Here is a 17,064-nt window from a genome sequence, read left to right on the forward strand (position 1 = left end):
GACAGATGGGGTTCCACTCTTATGGAATATATAATATAAAATGTTAGCATAGACAGAGCCACCGTTATGTTTTTAGCCAGTGACGTCATGGGGTTGTTAGCTCGGTGATTCCCATAGAAGTAGGGTGAAAGAGAGAAGAGGGAGAGCTAGAGAAAGACGGATTTATAAACTAATTTTACAAGATTAAAGCCGAGGGAAAAATAGTCCGATTCATAAACTTTTTTTTTTTTTTTTTTTTCTACGGAGGAGACTACATTGAGGAGAAATCATTTGAGTCAAACAAGCTGGTTGTTCACAACAGACTAAATCCTGAAATGGCTCCGTCTATTTTCTTTTTCACCGTGTATAACCTGTCTGCTACAGAGCAGCTCAGAGGCCTCGGTCTACCGCAGGGACAGGATGCTAACGTGCTAACAGCCAGGTAGGGAATGAATAGGTAGCACTGGCCAACAAACACAAGCCTAGCAGACGATCACACGTAGCCTAAGTTAAATATCACCTTTACAATCTAGTCATCAGATGACAGCTTTGCTAGAAGCAGCTAAATGAAAGACATAAATTAGAAAGTGAGCCCAGCCATCGTCCATTACTAGCCAGAGCAGATGCAACCTCCGAACGTAACGTTATTTCTTACCGTGACGCCACGTTTTCCAAAGCAGTGACACGTCTCCAAACATTATAATCTACTCCACTGATATTATCCTCAGTTCCATCATCTTGTCTCTTCTGTTTGAGAAGGTGCAGAATATTTTATTATCGCAGAGCGCGCTCCGTCCATCCAGGTAATCCCCACAGGTGACTTTTTTTTTTCTTTCTTAAACCCGGATTTGAATGAGATCAGATCATAGTAAATATTTGGAAGTGTCTATATACACTACGCCGATTCACTGCTTTTATTCATGAACAATATGTCTATAACAACAGCAAATCGGAATTCTTAATAAACTGCAGCTCCAGTACAATGAATAATGTTTATGCACATAACTGTTTCAGTCAGTTCAGTTTCTTTTCCCCAAATCACCAGCTCCACCACTTCTTCCACTCGTAGTGGTATTACTGCTCGGTTCCCATGCCCTAACAGCTTGAACAAAGTAGATTTTCAAGGGACGTTTATTTTCATCAGAGATCCTTCACTTTCTTCAGCAGCTGAAGAACCCTACCAACCCCATGACCGGTGACGTCACTTCAAAATGGCGACGCCCTAGCGGGCAAGCCAGATGAAAATGATGAAAAATAAGCTTATTAAATCTTTGATTTTAGCAAAGGGTCATTTTGGATATAGTACACAGTTCAACGATCAATACATGTATGTTTCATTTCCCCTTTAAAGTTTATCTAAACTTCAGACACATTCAACTAACATCTCGTTTGTCCAAAAAATTTTAATGTATTTTAAAATACTTTGATAAGATGTACAAAAGCTGATATTGGCGTTTGAACATTTGAAATAATGCCCTCAATGAGTCAATCTGATTCATAGAGGGGGGCAGCCAAGCATTGGCGGTTTTACACTGGGGCCAATGGGCCAGTGTCCCTGTTGTGGCCCCTGTGCTGAATGGATAATAGATTTATTAATTTCTTATGGCGACATGCGGTAGCTCAAAGATCGGAACTAACACGAGGGAGCGTTCTACACGGACTCCTTGAAGTGCTATACACACAGTGTTACCTGCTTCTGGAAGACCGGCAGCGCAAATTGCTTGCATGGACTACTGCAAAGAGGCCAAGGTTGGAAAACGATTCAATTTCGTAATGTCACTTTTGAAATGACGTCACATATTGATGTTTTACTGTTCACTACGATGACAAAATCCGTTTTTATTACGCTTAATCACGGCTTGATCTTGTTATGTTTGTGAATAAGTAAAGCTATTGAGGTCAGTAAACATGATGTCATGCTTGGGAAATGGGTGAAATAACCAACAGCATGTAGCTACTTTATTAATGATAATTAATGTTTGTACATTTAAGGCTCATGCTGTGAAAAAGAACTCTGTGTGTAGTTAAATAGATTAAAAAAGTGTCATTGTGCAGATAAAAGTTTTATTTTATGCAAAAAGAGAAATCTTATTTTACAAAGAAAGACAAACACGGTTTATCAAGGTTTTGGTTTTAAATAAACTAAACTAAACATTTTGAAAGCTTAAATATTGCCCTGTTTTGTCCTTATATGTGCCCCCCTGACAAAACACTGGCCCCACCTCGGCCCCCCTGGTAATAATGATCTACAACCGCCACTGCAGCCAAGGAAAGGACAGCCTCTTTGGAAGTTATTCCTGGTAGGGAAACAGCCTCTAAAATCCACACCTCCATTCTGCTTATGGCGCCCGTGTTTTAGCTGACGTTGTAGTACCGTGGTTTAATCCGCTTTGCAGAGTCTGATTTCAAAGGTATCACCATTTTATAGTAATAGTTCTGTCAAATTAAAAAAAGCTAAAATGGTGGCAACCTGTAGATTTCCCAGTGTTCATATTATGTCAGCCCTCCTCCCCATCACTTTTTTTCATGTTAAAGCGTAAAGACGTGAGCTTAACGAACAGTGACCACACAGACAAAAGTCAAGTCAAGACAATGGATTACTTTAAGTTTTAGTTTCGAGAACATATTAATCTGAGTGAAGTATCAAACACTTGTTATGACTGTTGGACTAAAAGAGAAGAAAATAACTTAATGGGGCTGTAGGTTTTAAGTAAGAGTCCTTATGTCTTTTCAAAATCTCAACTCTTGTTGATGAATCTCCAGCAGTTTCAAATGTAAATATCTGTTCTCACCTACCTCATGATAACATTTAACACTCTTAAGACCACACTATGTGAGTACTGTAATATCTCATGAGACTGGTTGACATGGCTTCCTCTGACCTTTTTAAGGATTCATTGTCCCCTTCATCTTAGTAGAATTCAACATGTTGACTTGTTCATTTAACAGTGGAATGTACCGAGCAAGATCCCAACTTCGTGCATCAGTGGTTTAGGACTGATCCGTTTTAATCAAGAACAAGCTGAAACAGTGCAGACCCAGTTCAATAATGCAGCAGGTCTCTTAGAAGGGTCTTTGCTCTCTTACACTCAGTGATCATCCTGTCAGCACCTATAATTAACCATGAAGAAACCAGGTGTAAGGCTTTTTCTGGCATATTTGTTTTTGTGGTGTATTTCTCCCTGGGTTGGTGGTTTTCTGATGAAGTCCAGACACAGTTCATTATGTTGTTGGATTAAGTTTTTTTTTTTTTTTAAGCAAAGCAGCACGTTCAGCAGTTCACACTCCCAGCTGCTAAACCCTTGGCAGACGCAGGTCTCTGTGAACTGACTTCAGACGGTCACTCAGGAATGTGTGTGTGAACAGGTGCTGATGAGGAATTTTGTGCCGTGTACTGCAAGTGTAAGCGTTTCCATTTGTATGTCTGTGTCTTTTAGTATTTGGAAAAGGTGGAAACCTGGAAATGAACCCACTTAGACACCAGCTGCTTGTGAACACCCAAGCAAAACCTGTATGAGTACAAAAGCAGTAATAGGTCAGTGACTAAGAGTCAGCAGATGACCATACTCTTGAGACCATCTTTGAACATACATGTGTAAATGCTTACACCAGCGTATCCCGCTACAGTCTAGACTGTCATGACAGATATTATAGATATAAATAGAAATATTGAAATAAATATTGAAAATGGTAACCGGAGGGTATTATCTTAGGCTCTTAGCAGGACTGCAGACACACACACCTCCACAAACAATCTGAGCTCTGCAGAGCCAAATAGCTGTCATTTACAGACACTAGAAACCAGCTGATTGCATGTCCCTGCCTATCAATCTGTGTTAGCCCTCTGGGAAATTTACTTGACAATTCAGGTCCCGGGCCAGTCAATGCCATTGATGGATCCATTAGATGGTGGGGAGATGAGGTAACCAACACGCAAACCAGAGAGCAATAGATTAAAACTATTGGTGGGACTGGACATGTAGACACGGTGTCTCAGTGCTATCCCAATAGTTACAGACACCAACTAAATGGGTTTATCACTCACTCTTTCTCTTGAGTGAGCAATCCAATAACCTTCTGAGCTATTTCATCCTCATTTAGATAGTTAGGAAACTAAATAAATAAGAGTAGTACGGAACAAAAATAATGAGAAAAATCTGATCCATAACATAGTGTCTGGTTATTATCAGTGCATCATATTTAATGGATTGTTGCAGAATTTACATTGAAGGGCAGCGATTTTCTGTTCTACCTCTCAATAGTCCATAAAAATGTGTACCAACCTGTCGATTTCAGCTCAAGGTGACAAGTTGGCCATTGTGTTGCATTTACAGATCTGAACGCCTGGATACGTCAGCCCCATGTTATTCTCTTTCCCTGCCTCCATGAAGCATTTTCCTCTAATAGTTCAATGTCAGTGCAAAATGAAGAGTAATAATCACAATCTCGAGGAACTGACACAAACCTGCTTTTAATCCTAACACCCACAGGTGTATTCTCCTTAAACCCCTCTGAGAGCTCTTCATTTCAGATTGGTCCTGTAAAAGCAATGGACTGCCGCTAAAATCTTTCGTAAATGTGGCAATAAAGCCTGAAAAGGCTATCATAGATTAACTGTGTCGTCAAGGTTTCATTCATTCTAGACTTTAGAGTGTTTTCCAACAGTTCCCCTGATTCTGTCACTTTACTGGAACTGCAGGGTTTCGATAAGATTTTCTGTTGATACAGCGAAGGCCACGGGGAGCAAAGAGGGGACTCATGGCCACATTTTTATTCCTTTTCATTTGTTGGAGTCCTGTAAACAACATTTTCAATTCATCTAGCCACTTTTTTTCCACAGCTTTTCCTGCACTTCTTGAATTTTATTTGTTGCAGTAGTAGCTGCAGTTTTTACAATGTGTTATCTCACCATATAGGGAAAAAGTGAAGAGGCCTGGTGTTATAGGCTGATTCCTTGTTCTTTCCCCGAGAACTTTTTTTAGTGTGCCTTGGTGGTTGTTGCAGTCAAGTTAAACATGCAAAAAGCGACCAAAGCAGCTGTGTGAGAAGTGGAGGAAAATAAAGTATTCCATTTGGCTCCCCTACATTTGGGGAGGTTGTAGGAGGAAAGCTGGTCTAGATGTAGAGTAATAACCTTCTGCCGAGGTTGTATACATTATTTCCGCTTTCTTTTTGTGAATACATTCATCACATGAATTCTATGTGCTATGAACAGTTAGTTATTTAATGGAAATCCTTTTAGAGGAGTCTTTGATGTAACAGATTACAACTCAGGCATCTGAGATGTGGCTACGCTTTCCAAGCCAACAACATTAGGTAACTGTTTGATCTTGAACAATAAGCTTATCACATGCACGCTGCACAGTTTATGTTCCAGTGTTTCTCTGTGATGTGTAGAACTATAGCAAAAGAATAAATTATAAAATGGACTCAGGTAATTCTCCAGACTGATATTTCCAGTCAGGGACAGTTAATGAGTAAATACATCACAACATTAAAACCACTAACAGGAGAAGTAAATAACATTGACCATCTTGTAACAATGCAATGTTCTGCTGGGAAACATTTGGACCTGCCATTCATGTGGATGTTACTTGGACATGTAGCACCCACCTAGACACTCCTTCATGCCAGCAGCCAAATTCCGGACCATGTCCATTCTCTGATTAGTCACATCTGAAGGCACAAGGGAGAGGTGGTTATAATGTTAGAGTGGTGTCCTGTATATTGGTGTCCATTTTGTATATGCATTACAAGTCAAACATTACAAGCTAATTCGTTGTGCGTTCTGTGTCTCCTCCAGTGTGTCCAGATAAAGAACCAGGGCTGCTGCCATGGATGCCAGGACACAGTGAAGACCACCGTGTTACAATCGGTTATGGCAGGAAGGTCCTTCTCACAACTTCAGCTACAGTCCACTCCATTGAGATTCTAAATGGAGGTATGAGAGGAAAAAGCCATCTTGCTTTAAAGTAAAGTACTTTAAGTATCTCATATATTTCTGAGAATACCAGTGTATCAGGGCAGACTACACACACAGCCATATGAGTAGTATTGGGTCCTATAGAGAGACTTCAGGTGAAAGTAGGGATGGAAGGGATGACACAGGAATACTCACAGCTCAAAGACTGATATGCTCGAGAAACAACACAATACACAGGTTTAGAGGGACGCAGGTGTTTGGGATTTGAACGGGACCTAATAGATTTATGGAGACAGAGGGCAACCTGCCAGAGAGAATGATGTTAAGAGGTAAACAGTCTAAATAAATCAAAGAATAGTTTAGATTTAAAGGTCAGCACAGTCAGACAGTGGTAATATCAGTTGGGAGATTGTTCAAACGTAAGGGGGCATGCATACAGACGTATTTCTAACTCTGGGTCATGAGAGTGTATTATGAGAGGAGCATGCATGATTTATAAAGTAATAATGACATCAGGTATGAAGGCTCGTCTTGTGTGTGTTCTGAAGTGAAATAAAATCTGAGCTGGGACTACTGGGAGCCAGCGTAAAAAAAAAGAATAAATTGGCACAATTTCTTAATTAAATGTCAGAATTAGAATTCATTCTTTCAGTAAGCTGTTAGCATGTGCCAATGACCTGTAAATAACAGTCACAATGATTAAGTCTGAATGTCAAAAAGTATGCATTAACTGGGTCATGGTATCATTTATTATTTATGGTAGACTCAGGTGTAAAAAAAATAGAGATTCCCAGCTAATGGGCGTTAGTGTATTTGTTGGGCAATGCCAGGCTAATGTTAAATACAAGTTTATGTGAGGTTTCCTAAGTAGTTCTTTCACCACAGTAGTCTCTAAGCTAGTAAGTGTTTAATGTTGTTGACCTGTATTCAGCCATCTCTGATTATATACTATTACAACTATACTATTATGATATGTATCATGGGTTACTTTCAGCAGTATCCCCATCGGAGTATATAGTGTATACGGCCACAGTACTGTGAGTGCTTTAACAGCTGACAGACATCTCCAAGTAAATTACAAGTGAAGTGACGTTTCAGTGCACTGCTTTTTGTGCGTTGTGTAAATGGAGTAATATTATTTAAGAAGTAACTGTGTTGAAAGCAAGGACATGGTCATTTTCGAGGGGAGTAGTCCATGGAGGTGAGGTTTGATGTTCTGCAGCCATTCACCATTTCGCTACTGAGCTGGAATCATCGGATTGCAGACCTGGTAAGCGGCTGGCTGGCAAGATCCATCTGTGTGTGTGTGTTTGTGTGGGCAGCCTGAGCCCAGGGCCATAAATGGTAGGAAGACAGAAGGTGTCTGAGGGCAGCGGGGCATGAAAAAACTGCCAGGAGGCCTCATCACTCACCCACCCCCTACCCCTCTCTCCCCTGTAGGAAAGCTGGTGATTGCTGACACCAACCGGCCCATACTGCTCCGGACAAAACACATTCTGATTGGGAACAACGGGGAACTGCACATTGGCAGCCCAGACTGTCCTTATAGAGGCAACCTCACCATCTCCCTGTTTGGAAGGTAGTTTCATGATGTTGAACACATATGAAAATACTATGGATTTAAGATCAGTGTGAGGCTCATGTTTTAAAACCCTGCTGGCCTGTCATTAAAAATGATGTCCGTCTGGTCAGTATCTAAACTTTATAGCTTGGTTGATATTTGATATTTCTCTCAAATGGATTGGTGTTAGACTGGATGTCTGTAGAACAAACAATCAACCTATTATATAAATGAGTAAGATACTTAAAATGTAGGAGTTATAGGTCAGGTAAGTGACAATTAAACTTGCCGTTATACATGGCCAGGCTCCTTCCTCAGTGTCTGGAGTTATGGTCTACAGTTATGCACGCAGGTTAACAATCATGATGTAACTGACTATGGAGATTTTTCTTCCTTTTGTAATACATTTTTTAACATTCATCCTGGACCAGGTTTTATTTGTCCCACATTGAAGACCATGAAGCGGACCTGGGTCAGGCTTTGTTCCACTGTGCCGTGTTCCTTTCTTATTTTAAATGTCCCTCTAGTTTAGTTTGACTGAATCTCACATATGTCACCCTGCTGCTGTTTTAGGAAGCTTACTGAGCCTTTTCTTTTTTTGTTTTAGTGTGGTTGGTGACTCAGTCTAAGGCTAGATACTCCACCGTACCGTTTTTTTTTTTTCCAATGTTTTTTTTCCCTAGTTAACTTTAAATTCACTTAAATTTCATTTAAACCACAAATATCGGCCTGGTGACATGATGGTCGCCATCAGATTTCTTGCACACCTCATAACATCAGTGTTGACATGCTGCTTAACATCACTGTTAACATGTCTGTAGATTCATATCTTCAGAAACCATGGTCTACATGGCTAAGTGCAACAGACAGCATATGGAAGTCACAGTATTTTTCATTCTGAAATCATGTTTTAAATATCTAGCCTTAATTTGACCTTATTTTGAACAAAAACACACTTCCCTAATTTAATAAAACCTCTCAGACTTGACAGTGGTGGTTTCTGCTATCTACTGTGTCCTACGTCTTTGTATCATATATGTAGACTGTGTTTGACAATTCCTGCATTTATTTAGCAGCACAAACAGTAACCTAAAAAAACTTGTAGGACAACATATCATTTAAATATTTATAATTGTGTTACACTGTTCTCAGAATGGATGATAGCGATGAAGAACACGGCTACTTTGGGAGGAAGTACATTGGCGTGGGGACAGGAGGGACACTGGAGATTCACGGGCAAAAGAAGCTGTCATGGACGTTCCTCAACAAGACCCTGCACTCTGGAGAAAGCAACCAAAACAACTACCTGTTCCAGAGAAGCTGGGGGAACCGAGGCATCATTATACACATAATCGACCCCAAGACCGGAGAGGTGCTGCATGATGACAGGTGAGGGTATGCTTGAACACAGAGGCTGTGCCACGGCTGCCGAACAATGCTGAGACTTAATTAGAGTAGAAATGATCTGGTGGCTGACATCTCATAAGCCTGTAATGAAGGGCTGTAATGAAAGAGACAAATGTGCCTCTAATTGCTCTGGTATAGTTTTATACAGGGATATTACATTAACAAACCAATGACATGCTTAATATCCTGTCATGATTAATTACTCATGTTATTTCAATCATAAGGTCACATAAATATATAGGATTTTATTGTTCTATTTGTAATTCTCCATTTCAGTATCTTTATGTAAATGCAATTTACAAAGAAAGTGGAATAAAACAATTTATTTCACTTGGATTTTAAGGAAATGTGTGAGGAATTCTCAAAGCAAACAATATTTTATGTTTTTTTTTTAAGATATTGGGTAAATTTTTTGCCTTAATCTTTGGACCTGATTGTGTTAACATGAGCAGTGTCGGATGATTGCCTGCCCTGCAGTTGTGCAGGAAATCAGCATACATGAAGCAGCAAGTGTGTTCCTCTTCACAGCCAGATATGCGTCATTTTCTGTTGGGCATCCATCTCTCCCAGTGCATCGCAAATGGTTGGCTGATTAGTTTGTGAACCACACACAGAGCTGACTGGTAACATGCACGAGGCCACGTGTTATGCTACATATATATATATATATATATATATATATATATATATATATGAGATATATGAGCAGAGGTCTCATAAAACTTATATGTCCATGAGTCACATGTAAAATAAGCTGCAATCCGAATGATGCTTAACTTAGAATATACAAATGAAATGATTAGATGAAAAACATACTTTAATATTGCGTCATACACTGATCAGCCACAACATAAAAACCACTGACAGGAGAAGTGAATAACATTGGCCAACTTGTGACAATTCCGTGTTCTGCTGGGAAACTTTAGGACCTGACACTCATTTAGATGCTTCGTAGACATGCACCACTCACCTACACCAGTCCAGACACCCCACCCCATAGCAATGACCCCAGCGGGATGCAGCCTGGCACAGACACACAATATTAGGGAGGTGATCATAATGTAATGCCTGCTAGGTGTATGCAATAATACATGAATATTAGCACACATGTAATCATGCTACATGATGACTTTCTTTCCTGTTTTCCTCTTTCAAATCCCCTTCACTCCCACAGGTTTGACACATACCGCAGTAAGAATGAGAGTCGCCGCCTTGCAAAGTATGTAGAGGAAGTGGAGGCGGGACTCATACTGGCTATGGTGGTCAACGACGAGGGCTCCAACAACCTGGAGGACTCAGCCAAGAGTAGCCTCTCTAGGCTGGGCAGCCAACACATTAGCAGTTTGGGATTTCGGTAAGAAACAAAATGAGTAAATAATTCAAATAAAAAAATGACAACTGAGAGCGCATCTCATATTCATAATCAAAAATACATGAGAAATAGATGAGCCAGGTATGACTGTGATTGTTAGTTAATTCTTTCCAGTCACACCAATGAGCGCGACTTCTCTGCTCATTTCTTGCCACAGAAATGTATTCAGCTCACACCATTGTCTGGAATAAAAATGCGTTCTTGAAGCTCCCAGCACTGGAGCGCTCTTTTAATTGATTGCTATGAATTAATGAGAAAATGTTACAACCCCAGGTGAATCACAGTGAATAGCTGTCTTTTTGTAATTAATCCCTGCAGCTTATGGGGACCCTTTGGTTCTTAATGATTTTCAATAAACCATCTCTAGTGTAACATCTGAAAAACAAACACAAAAACTGTAGTGGTTGGCCTACAAAGGGCAGCCCTTTGATTCCACTGACAGGGCATTCCCTTTGTAGTTGTAGTAATGCAAAACTCTCTTGTTGTTCCAACTCATATTTTTTTGTATTTATTGAAACAGAAGTGATGAACCAACTTAGTTTTCTAAATTTAGAAAAGCAACACATCAGTGATGACTGGTCTCAGGTGGACTAGACGGTCCCAGACACACGACGACATCCTGTTAGATCAAATCATCACTGATAATGTGGAAATAGTCTGGAAATAACAGATCTCACCAGAGGAACACTGTTCTAAAATCAAGAGAGGGAGAAAGATGACGTGGAACAATAGCAGAGCTTCCCCCGACCGACCTTCCAAAATTCCTGTAAGAGCGTCCTGTTACAGCTGAGATTTGTTTTGCCGCCTCACCTCAGCTTGCAGTAATTAAATAAAAAACGAAGTCTTCTCTCCACCAGAAAACCCTGAGGGAGAATGTCAGGTCATCAGTCTGTGAAGTTAAAGCTCAAACACAACGTTGATACAAAGCAAGACAATAGGCTCAAACATAAGAGTAATCCACCTCTGACCTCAGTGGCCGTGTCACTGAAATGCCGCTGAGATGCTGTAATGGGACTGGAAAGAGCAGGTCATGTTTGTAAACTCACTCATGTGGACGCATTAAGACAGAACCTCAAAGAGGAGCGGGTCAGAATTCAACCACAGGAATGTCAGAGAGACTGGTCTGTAGTTACCAGAAATGTTTTCTTGCGGTCTTTCCTACTAACTAACTGTTACGTTCAGGAGGACATGTACTTTTGCAGAGCATTTTTCCTTAATAAATACAATTGCGTCACCTGTTTTGCATTTGTATTTGTTCTGCAAAAATAGCTAAAGTCAGGAGGGAGTCAGATACTTTTTTGCAGCACTTTAGGTTCAAGCTGCCTTTGGTTAAGTTCAAGGACAGAGGGTTGACAGGTTTGTAAATATGAGTACATATTACCAGTCATTAAGCTTACATCAGATTTGACTTGTTCTGTAACAACTCCTGAGAAAAACATCTTTCCACTGGTGAGTGTTTAGTCAGTGTTTGTCTACTGTTTCATGCTGATGTGAAAAACAATATTTGTTTTGTGTGCATGTACCCAAATACAAACCACACAAACCATAGACTACAAACAGCTCCTTAAAAGTGAAGCCAAAGCAAGTAGAGAGAAAAATCAAGGCTGATTCTGTCATTTTAAGTAGGTAATATAACACTCAATGATGTTTACTCAGGTGTCCATTTTTCTGACGTTTCGTTTTAATTTAGTTTAGTTTTATGACATTTGACGCCATAGAAACAGGGTGTAACGTCACGATGACTGCAGGCGCTAGGGCCGTGGAGGTAGAGCAGAGCGGAGTGTTAATCGAATGAAAATGTGAGAGAGTCCAGCAGAAGTGTGGGCGGGTCATCGTTGGTGCGGCTCCGCATGGCTCCATGCTTGGACCGCACCGCGCAGCCTCTGTCTCCAAATGTTGGTTGTTGAGGAACGCTGTTTCTGACATTAGACGTATCAGAGGGGACAAATGCTTTTGTTTTTTTTTTTTACAAAATGCAGGACTTTTGGATAGGTGACTTTGCAAAGTGCGGCACAAGCTTTCCTGAATGTTTTGCATGCTGCTTGTCAGTTTCAATATCGGTAGCCTAGGTGTCGGCCAGAGAGGGGATGCTGCTGAATCCTGACAGTGTGGGCTCTGTGCTTAGTTTCTGAGCCACGGGGTGTTATGAAACGTAATGCTGCAGACAAACCGCAGGAAACACTGACAAGGGGTTTCATAAATGACTTGTGGACAGAGCGCAAGTTAACATTCCTTTTCCAATTTGCACTCTGCTGCATGGCTGTGGATGCTGTGGAGGACAAACTAAATGGATGGGAGCAGTGGTGGGGCGACAGAGGGATTCCTGCCTAATGACTCTTGTCGCCTGCTGTCCTCACACTATTGCCAAAGAGGCCAACACTAGTGTCATCAGGAGAGAGATGCTGTGTAATTTGCGGCGCACCCTGAGACATTTTAATAAGCTGGAATTTATGAGACAGTGTAGACTCTGCAATACATTCTCAGTGATGTAATTTGCATATGTTTACTGCAGCTGTCACAGTGGTGCGGCTGGCAGCGCAGAGGAACACAACAGCAACACACCTCTGATGCTGTTGGGAATGCACGCAGATGCAGTTGTAAGTTTTTGGGGATATATGGATACAGGCCATGGTGTCACTGTGTTACCAAGTTGAATGTTGGTTGATGGGTTCTTGCTCTTGGTCAGGGTTCTGTAATGTTTTTCAGGCCAAGGTTCCCCAAACTGATGGAGATATTAAGCAGGGAACCCTACAATATGTGTTCTATATTAAACTTAGCCTAATGCTCTTTAGAAATATACCTTATTATTATTATCTGCATTCAATATTACGCTATTCAAATAATACACAGGCTCAAATATTGATTTTTTCTTTTCTATTTAGTTTTTGTTGGAGTGACAAAGTGATCTAGTCTGGCCTCAGTAGTTGAATGATGGGAGCGAACTGCACTGTTACTTTCTCTTCTGCTAATCTTCAGTCCCCAGGATTTTACATAGGGACTGAAAGGTCTCTCGGTTTGTAATATGCAGCCCTGTGATTGGCAGGTCCAGTCTAGTGCTCCTGTATCGCTGACTGAGTGAAGTGCTGACTGAAAGATAGCGTCCTCTGCCTCCTTTTATCCCTTTACTAAAATATGTTGGATTCATGTTAAGAAATTCAAATTTGTGGGAGAAAATTAAAAACAATTATAAAATAAAATAAAAATATCTCGTCAACCAAAGATTTTGCGGCCTCCCTGCAGTACCTCTGTGGACCCCCTAGCGGACCTGTAGTCTAAGTCATGAAGTATGTGTTGTTATTTTAGAAGTTAAAAGTGCAATAAATTGCACGGCAAAGAGAAGTTGACCTGAATGAGCACCGTATACCAGTCGTCTCCAGCCATGTCAAACCTCTGTCCAGACTCCTGCAGTTTACACACAGTTCTCTTTCCTGACTGCCCACGTACAGCCACTCACATCCGTTCATTGACATCTTAGACATTGAGTCTCACACAAACACGGAGCTGCCGTTGGTTCTCTCTGACAGCTAGCATGGCATTACCTGAGTGATGGCTGCTTGGATACCTTTAATTACCCAGACTTCACACTTGTGGATGTCAGCCTCTCACTCTGTATGTTAACATCATTAGAAATATAATGTCAGCCTCTGTGTGTTTGTATTGGCAAGTGTCACACTGTGTGTGTGTGTGCATGCCTGTGTATGCGTGTGTCCGTGTGTGTGCATGAGTGTGCAGTCTAATGTAGATGTCCCTCCCTCTTCACCTGCTGTTCTGCTGCTTCTATCTCCCTGTGCCCCCCCCCCCTCCACTTGACGCTCCATTTCTTATTTGCTACATCTTTCTTGTGCCTTTTCTCTCTGTCTTCTTCCTGTGTCTCTTTCCTCCCTTACCCTCTGCCCTTCCACACCTCACTACTTGTTTCATCTATCCAATTTACCACCTATTTTCTCTCTCCTTTCTTCATCTCTCTCTCTGCAGGCACCCCTGGACCTTTATTGTGAAAAAAGGCGACGCCTCTTCTGTTGTGGAGGATCACGCTATCTATCAAGGTGGGAATCAATTTAGAAATGACATTTTAATGGAACATGATCAACATGGACCTTTGTTATGATTTCATCTTACATGGCTAAAAGCATTTAAACAATGTGTGCATGTTTAACAGGGACCAAGGCCTCCTCAGAGGCCCGGAGCACCACTGTTTTCCAGTCAAATTTTGGAGAGCATTTCACCATTACCACCAGCAGCCAGTGGGTGCAAGGTAAGTCTTCTCACACACAGATATGCTGGGGTTTGCTGTGCAACAACTTGGAGTTGTCTCCATTGAGTTTTTTTTTGCCCACAGATGTGATACCAATCTTTTAATATTCGTTATCGCCCGATCGAGTCCTGATCCGATCATAAATGAACAAAATATCCTCCCCTGGAGATTCATAAAGGCCTCTCTTATCTTACTCATTCTGAACGCAGCATTCAGTGTTTTTCTTTCTGTGCAGCCTTTGCCTGTTTTTTTATTGTGGTGAATCAAGTTGGTGGTATTGAATGATGGTCTCCTACTACCAAGTATCCACAGCACACATGTTTATGTATTTATTTTTTATCACTTAGGGTTTATTGAATTTTTAAGGTAATACAATTGCACATAGAGTAGATGCAATAACATAATAATGAACATAATAAAGAGCAAAGTAAAGAGTAGAAGGGGAAAAAAAGGAAATAAAAAATATGCATCAGGAACACAGCTTGTGGGACAGTACATTAGTACAGGAAGAAATGTCTTCCCTTCCCAAAACTTACCTTCCATATAATGGTGATTACAGGCAACACATCAGTGTCCTTATACGTTTCCTTCATGAGACAAGTTTAGATTTTTGGCAGCTTCGGTCCTAGCCCCAATCTAAAACAGAAGAGGAAATCTTCTTCCTTTTGTTTGGCAGCTTTGACGCCGGACAACAAAAAGGAATAAGAGGCTTTGATGCCATAATGACATGGTTTTGATTTATGGCAGGCCTTAAATACACCCTACCCTTAAAAATAAAGGTTTGAATTGGAACCAAAAGTGGTTCTTCACATTGATGACATAGAAGAACCTTTTCTCCAAGGAACCTTTTGCCTATTGGTTCTTCAAAGAACTATTTGTTATCCTGTTTTTTAGAGAACCTTACAGTTCTTATCGGCACCTTAATTGAGTCAAGGGTTCTCTGAAGAACCTGTTGCTAAAAACAAAATTTAAAAAACATAGTTTTTTACTACATAAATGTTACACATTCTTTCCTCAAAATCATTTACTCACCACAAACCAACAGGTTTTTGGAGCACAAAAACAAAAGCATAATTTATCTTCACAATAAAATATACATGAAGGGATCACTGGACACTTTTTTTACTTGGTGGCCTCCATGTTTACTCAACACTCCTGTGGTTTCCCCACCACAGCCTGTTTATTGTTACTTTCAATAAGACTGAAGAAGAATGAAATATACCTCAAGCTTCTCTACTTGGTCAGTGTGCAGGCAGAATGAAATGGGTGGAGAAAGAGTAGCAAAAAAAGAGTAGCAGCAGGAAAGAAAGTAAAGGTTTACAGGACAGTGGTGAGACCAGCAATGCTTTATGGTTTAGAGACAGTGACCGTGAGGAAAAGACGGAAGGAAGCCCTGGAGATGTTGACCCGGGATGGATAGGATCAGAAATGAGTACAACAGAGCGACGGCTCATGTGAGATGTTTTAGAAACGAAGTTAAAGAGATCAGGTTGAGATAGTTTGGGCTTGTTTAGAGGAGGGGTGGTGGATATATTGGTTGAAGGATACTGAGGTCAGAGCTGCCAGACAGGAGGCAGAGGAAAACCAGAGAGGAGGTTTATGGATCTTGTGAAGGAGGACATGAAGAAGAGGATGCAGAGGATAGGGTGAGGGAACAGATGAAAAGAAAAGAAGAAGAGTGTTAATTTGGGAATAATGTTTTTTTTTTTTATTGTTGCTCAATAAGACAGAACATGTCTTGCCTTTTCAGTATTGCATCAGGGCTTTTAAATGCTGCCTGTGCTGTAAGTGATCAGCCTTGGTGTTGCCAACATCATATCATCGCCCGATCGATACGCCTGCCTCACACCTAACTATGCGATATGCTGCGGTTATTATCATCTCCTGTAGCAGCAGTCCAAATCTGATTCCAAACAGATGCATCTAATCTCACATCAGATAGCGACTCTTTTAATAAAGCTACCCATTTCCAGCGCAAGGACACATTCACATGTACTATGATATATGTGTTGCGCTTCAGACTGAAATTCAGACACAAAGTCAAATGCACAACCTCCGTTATGTCATCCAGACAGAGAGCACAATGGGACGAGACAACCTTTTTTTTTTTTTTTTTTTACTGTGATACAGATGCTCTCTGACAGGATAAATGAACCAGGTCATAGCCTTGACACACTGTAGATTGATCTAATACCACTTGGACCGCTGAACTGTGTGTGTGCATATGTGTGTCTCTGACAGAGGCAGAGTGGACTGATTGGTTTGACAGGGATGATGAGAGGGGATCTGGAGACTGGGAAAAACTAACTGATCTGCACGAGGCCTATCCAGACCGACTGTGTAGCAGTCCTCTGGACATCCAGGTAAATCTCCTCTTCATCAAGTACGTGTTCTACGTACTACATAACATGTAGGACAGCATAACACAACGCTATAGAAGAATAATTTGCTTACTGTACTATTTTAAACAAAACATGGGTTGACCAGTACCCTGAAACTTTTGGATGTTGCTAATATTTAGCTGCCTCACAGTAGAGGGTACACTGTACACATTTTTACGGGGTGTA

At 40.8% G+C, this 17,064-nt stretch overlaps 1 protein-coding gene across 3 annotated transcripts in view; it reads left to right on the forward strand.

Moving 5' to 3' along the window:
• LOC125005504 (cell migration inducing hyaluronidase 1) overlaps positions 1 to 17,064 on the forward strand; it is a 123,374-nt gene that overhangs the window by 65,181 nt on the left and 41,129 nt on the right. For all 3 annotated transcript variants that reach the window (XM_047580882.1, XM_047580883.1, XM_047580884.1), the window contains exons 4-10: positions 5,783 to 5,920; positions 7,343 to 7,481; positions 8,616 to 8,852; positions 10,045 to 10,224; positions 14,218 to 14,288; positions 14,402 to 14,497; positions 16,739 to 16,860. In XM_047580882.1, the coding sequence (XP_047436838.1) occupies positions 5,783 to 5,920; positions 7,343 to 7,481; positions 8,616 to 8,852; positions 10,045 to 10,224; positions 14,218 to 14,288; positions 14,402 to 14,497; positions 16,739 to 16,860 (983 nt within the window). The remainder of the gene's footprint in view (positions 1 to 5,782; positions 5,921 to 7,342; positions 7,482 to 8,615; positions 8,853 to 10,044; positions 10,225 to 14,217; positions 14,289 to 14,401; positions 14,498 to 16,738; positions 16,861 to 17,064) is intronic.

The sequence above is a fragment of the Mugil cephalus genome, chromosome 3 (assembly GCF_022458985.1).
Source record: "Mugil cephalus isolate CIBA_MC_2020 chromosome 3, CIBA_Mcephalus_1.1, whole genome shotgun sequence".
In the NCBI taxonomy this organism is placed as follows: Eukaryota; Metazoa; Chordata; class Actinopteri; order Mugiliformes; family Mugilidae; genus Mugil; species Mugil cephalus.